This window comes from Salvia hispanica, chromosome 3 (genome assembly GCF_029641045.1).
Source record: "Salvia hispanica isolate PSC_SH4W2 chromosome 3, Shi_PSC_v1, whole genome shotgun sequence".
Lineage (NCBI taxonomy): Eukaryota > Viridiplantae > Streptophyta > Magnoliopsida > Lamiales > Lamiaceae > Salvia > Salvia hispanica.
The window spans coordinates 35453125-35458948 of NC_142694.1; the positions used below are offsets into that span (position 1 = coordinate 35453125).

Here is a 5824-nt window from a genome sequence, read left to right on the forward strand (position 1 = left end):
TTAAAATTATAAAACTATTAATTTATTTATACATACTAGTATAATAAATGATTGTGTGGCTAATGATTCCTTAAGATTTGAAACATAGAAAGAGTGGTGCTAATTTTCTGTTCATAACAAATTTTATGTTTCTTATTATAAAATCATTGTATTTCTATTCATTTTTTTTTCTCAGTGATTGTCTATTCCTTTTAATTAGTTCATTTAACCGGTGGATATTTTGAAATGATTGTTTAGAACTTCTTTTGCAGTTCGGAGTTTTTGTGAGACTAATTATTTGGAGAGAAATGAGGTATTGATGAGGTCGCAACTCGAAGCTCAAACAGTCATCTCGAGGTCGACCGGGACCAGCGCAACGACGATGTTAATAGCTTTGTGCAGTCCTCAACAAACTCGGTGATGCACTTGGAAGAATTGTAGATTCCTTCAATTCTAACTAACTACTGCTGCTCAACAGATTTGTTTTACTTCTTTTGTTATACAATTCAATATTCTGTCATTGTTAGCCTTTATTACAGCTGATTTCACATTGTTTTGTTAGGATTATTTTTGTAGTAATAATAAATTTTGAGACATAGGAGTAGCTGTTTCATTTGTATACCAAACTAATTCAGACTTCTGCAACCTTTTTTTTGGGTTATTGCCAGTTTTTGTGATCTTATTGAAATAAATCCACCTACATCTGAGATAAATAATTCATCCATCCTCAAAAACTGATTCCTTTTTTTTTTTTTTTTTTCATTTTCCCACTAAATTTAGTCTATGTTCATTTATAATAATAAATTAATTAGCATAAATTTGTCTCTAGGTGCGTTTTATTTTGTATCAACAATTTTTCAATTATTTTTAACCATCATTTCTCGTAACCCCACTTTACATTTTTCATTAAAATTTGTGTTTCCTTTGCCAAAAAACTAATTTTCGTGCAAAGATAAAGTACAATATTTCAGATCACGCATACTTTGACTTTGATAATCTACTTAATTTGCTAATCAAATCTAATTTAATTTTTCTTCCTACATAAATATTTTTGTCTGAATTTTATTAAAACTTATGTCATAACATAACCTACATTATTATATACAAAGATAAATTATTAAAAAATTATGAAGTTGAGTTAAATTTAAATTTATTTGTTAATACTTATTCGACGGAAGAACAAATTGTGTTGCTTTGTAGTAGTATAATATATTGTCGATTTCCAAACAACCTTATTTTCTATTAATAGACTGCATCGACCATCAATCTCCAAATATTATTCCCCAATTATATACTCCTACTACAAGCTCATAAAAAATATATTATATATTAGTAATTGTTAATAAATCTAAATTTCATAATTGTTTTGACAAATTATTTTTTTTGGTAAAGGACAATTTTTTTAAGTTACGTGACAAATCAAAATTTAATCCAATTTGATGATTTTTGGACAATGAATAATTAAAACACAATGATGAAAGTCGATTGCTTTAACAAGTTTGCATTTAGGTGATTTGGGTTTCCACTGATTATCGCGTCTCGTCTCCAAATCTCATCATCTCTTGGAATCAGCAATTAGGTTCGATTTCAATGTCTACATTTTGGATATATGCTTTGATAGTAGAATAATATCTGCAATAGCTCTGATTTCGGCGTGAATTCTTGAATTTTAAACTGGGCTTCACAAAGCTCACATCTTGGAGCGATCGCTTTTCTGCATCGTATTGAATTTCACTGCCCTTCTTTTCTATGTGTGATATTTGTCCAATTTATGTTTTTTTTTTTTTGCCTTAGTTTAAGGTTCTTTCCTTCATCCTCTTAATTGAAATCCTAGTTAACAGTTATGAATTAGATGAAAATCAGGGCTAGAAAAAGTTGATGGCTTGATTGACTGAGCAATGAACTATTGAGGTGTGAAAGAATTGATCTTGTTATTGAATGTGAGATTGTGAGATTGATTTTGTGTTAGTTTTCAGGTCTTAATATATACTCATAAGATAGTTATGGAAGCTTTGGGCACTCAAATCAGAGTGCAGTCCTTGGTTGGTGAAGGGGCAGTGCCACCTCAATACGTGCAGCCACTCGAGACTAGAACTCAACGCATTGTTGGATGTAGGAATGATAACAAAGAGCCATCCCCGCCCGTTATTGACCTTAGTGATGATGGAAACTCAGTTCATGAGCAGCTGGGACGCGCCTGCAGCGAGTGGGGAGCGTTCCATGTGATCAACCATGGTGTTCCTGTTGAATTGTTGGGAGAGATGAGGCGACTGAGCCGCTCCTTCTTTGAGGACTGTGCGATGGATCAAAAGCTGAGTTACGCGTGTGACCCCACTTCCCCTGCTTCGGAGGGGTATGGGAGCCGGATGCTGGTGGCATCTAATGATACGGTCTTGGATTGGAGAGATTATTTTGACCATCACACTTTGCCCCTGTCACGCCGGGATCCATCTAAGTGGCCTCACTTTTCTCCCAATTACCGGTGAATGCTCCTCTTTTACGTTCTATACTAGTAATTGTGCCTTTTATCGCTCATTTATGTTGATGGCTTTAATTTCATATGTCGAATAAGTAACTGAAGAAGTTGTATGAGAAAAGTCGTAGCAGATTATAGTGATAAAATGAATGCTCCTCTTCTACGTTGTATACTAATAATTGTGCCCTTTATCGATTTGCATATGCTCATTATTTTGATGGCTTCAGTTGCATATGTCGAATCACTGACTCAAAGAAGTTGTGTGACTGAAAAGTCGTAGCAGATTATAGTGATCAAATGAATTCTCCTCTTTTACGTTCTATAATAGTAATTGCGCCTTTTATTGAGTTACTTATGCTCATTATGTTAATGGCTTCAATTGCATATGTCGAATGACTAACAAAAAGTTGTATGGCAGAAAAGTGTAGCAGATTATAGTGATCAAATGAATGCTCCTCTCTTATGTTCGATACTAGGAGTAATAATTGTGCCTTTTATTGAGTCGTGTATGCTCATTATGTCGATGGCTTCAATTGCATATGTCTGTAACTAACTCAAGAAGTTGTATGGCAGAAAAATCGTAGCAGAATATAGTGATAAATGAATACTCCTCTTTCACGTTCTATTCTAGTAATTTTACCTTTTATTGAGTTGTCAATGGCTTCAATTGCATATGTCGAATCACTAACTCAAGAAGTTGTATGACAGAAAAGTTGTGGCAGATTATAGTGATCAAATGAATGCCCTTGCTGAAAAATTACTGTGCTTGATCTCGAAGAGCTTAGGGCTGCCGTCTTCTTGCATCAAAGATGCTATTGGCGAATTCCATCAGAACATCACCGTGAGCTACTACCCTCCTTGCCCGCAGCCCGAGCTTACCCTCGGTTTGCAATCTCATTCTGACATGGGTGGTGTCACGCTTCTCATCCAAGATGACGTGGGGGGCCTCGAGGTCTTGAAAGATGGAAAATGGGTGCTGGTAAATCCATTAAGTGATGCTATATTCGTCATTTTGGCCGACCAAACTGAGGTATGGATCGATTAGCTACCATTTTTGTTCATCCTGATATTCTCCGAGCATGAACTGTGAACTTTCCTTGACATGATTTTCGTAAACTGTTGAAACCTTCTCGTGATCATTATGATGATTCCTCGTGTCTCGTTTGAATCCGTTCATAGTTTTGATGCTTGGAATACACTAATTGGGACGATAACTCCCTTGAACGATGATTCTGGAACTGCACGTTCTAGGATAAGCGTATCTGACAGTGTTTCTACTCTCAGGTGATAACAAACGGACAGTACAAGAGTTCTGTGCATCGAGCCATCACTAATGCGAAGAAAGCACGCCTTTCTGTTGCCACATTTCACGATCCTGGGAAAACGAAGACGGTATCTCCAGCTTTGAAGCCTCCTAAATATCGCCCTGTGATGTATGGGGACTACGTCTCGTCATGGTACACAAAGGGGCCCGAAGGAAAACGCAATATCGATGCTCTCCTGCTTCAGTGAGTCAGTGTGTTCCTTTTTATTTTCTGAGTTATAAATTTTCTGCAATTCATGAATGAAGCTGTTCTGCAAATAGTTGATTGTTACTTTGTCTTAGTTTTTTGTGGTTTTTGTTTGTTTCTTTATCAATTGGAGAGGTATGTTGCATTGATCGGTCTGGTTATAATCGACCAGTTCGGTTTGGTTTTAAACGAACCGGCCGAATCGATCGAATAACCACATATCCTTAGAATAGAGTAAAACCTGAGAAAAAATGTGTCTATGATTTCATTTAGCCAACTTATATCGGGTGATATGGTTCAAAACAATAATAATAAACCAAAATAAATAAAGATGGTGATTTTATTTTATCATGAATAACGGAGCAATTATAGGGTAAGATGAGAAGGATAAAATTGCATTGCAATTCTATGTTTGTTGTATGAAATAATTAATTAGGAATACATGATTTAATCAAAACATACATATATTACCAAAGGCCCAAAATGAAATTTTATAAACATGGCTTGTTTAAGGCATTGTCTATCTTTTTGTCTTTTATTCATATTTCCCTTTTCACTTATTTATTTTAAATCTCAGAATTCCATTTTTTTCGTACCTCATTAACTTTTTAATTAAATGAGACCCTCTTTTTTTGTGCCCCCACTTTGCAAATTGCAAGTCTTTTCTTTTTCTTTCTCAATTTTATCTTTTTATCCTTTTGATTGTTGTTGTTTTTTTTAGGGTTATTAAGTAGGTAATGTTTATATTTTTAAGGCCATCATTATTTCGCCAATTTCACTATATATTATGCAAGAAAATATTCCATATATTTTCCCACTGTTGGAAAATGACTTTATTAACTTTAGCAGTGTGAAAATACAAGAACATAAATTCTTTTCTAGTATTTGACCAAAATATTAGAGCATCCCCATCCGTGCTCTTAGCTAAGAGCACGGAAGTGGGTCCGGACCCACTTTTACTCCTTGTCCTTAGCTAAGAGCACAACACCCACATCCGTGCTCTTAGCTAAGGACAAGATCAAAGGTCCCACCATTCCATTATTCAATTTAAATATTCCAATTATTAAAAACATTTCTACATTATAAAAATACATTCAAAAATAAAAATTACATAATTAAAATCCTAAAAAATAAAAATTACATAATTAAAATCTTTAAAAATAAAAATACATAATTAAAATCCTAGAAAATAAAAAAAATACATAATTAAAATCCTACAAAGATGAGAATATGAGAAAAAAGATGAGAGAATGTAGATGATAAAAAAAAGATGAGAGAATGTGATTTTTTTTGTGTTGAAGTGGAGGTATTTATAGATAAAAATGTGAATTTTGGGAAAAAAAATTGAAAAATAAATTAAAAGTGGGTAGAAAACGAATATAATTTTTTGGGAAGTGGAAAAGTATTTTTTTTATTTAAAAACATTTTTTTAAATAAATTTCGAATTTTAAAAAAATAAAAATAAAAAATCGAATTAGCCGTTGGCCAATCAGACGTTGCCACGTATGGGTGCTCAGCGGCACGGAAGGACGAGCTGCAGCGGCGGACGGACGACGGGTGCTCAGTGGCACGGACGGACGGACGGTGCTAAGAGCACCGCTGCGGATGCTCTTAAGGCGTGGGGTCGAATGCAATAGTAGTATGTATGAATTATAATAAATGAGTACGACTTTTGTGTCAATGCTTTTTGGATAAATATATTTAATATTTATAAGTTTTTCCTTTCAAATTGAATTTAGGGGGCCTTTTGAAATTTAACTTATCCCTTTTGTGTTAGTATTGTGTGAAAAGAATATGTAAAAAGATTTATTCGTGCAAAATCCTTGAAATTGATGGAACTTTGCTGGTTAACCTCAAC

The 5824-nt window shown here is 34.2% G+C and overlaps 1 protein-coding gene across 3 annotated transcripts; it reads left to right on the forward strand.

Annotated features, from left to right (window-relative positions):
- Positions 1–1404: 1404 nt before the first annotated feature.
- Positions 1405–4093, forward strand: LOC125212128 (2-oxoglutarate (2OG) and Fe(II)-dependent oxygenase superfamily protein). 3 transcript variants are annotated; one of them, XM_048112203.2, is made up of 4 exons: positions 1405–1558; positions 1949–2461; positions 3164–3485; positions 3740–4093. In XM_048112203.2, the coding sequence occupies exons 2-4, from the start codon at positions 1983–1985 to the stop codon at positions 3965–3967; spliced, it is 1029 nt and encodes a 342-aa protein (XP_047968160.2). In that variant the 5' UTR covers positions 1405–1558; positions 1949–1982; the 3' UTR covers positions 3968–4093. The 3 variants fall into 3 exon arrangements, with proteins under 3 accessions (XP_047968160.2, XP_047968159.2, XP_047968161.2); XM_048112202.2 differs by having other exon boundaries at positions 1406–1558; positions 1956–2461; XM_048112204.2 differs by lacking the exon at positions 1405–1558 and adding an exon at positions 1583–1700 and having other exon boundaries at positions 1956–2461.
- Positions 4094–5824: the final 1731 nt, after the last annotated feature.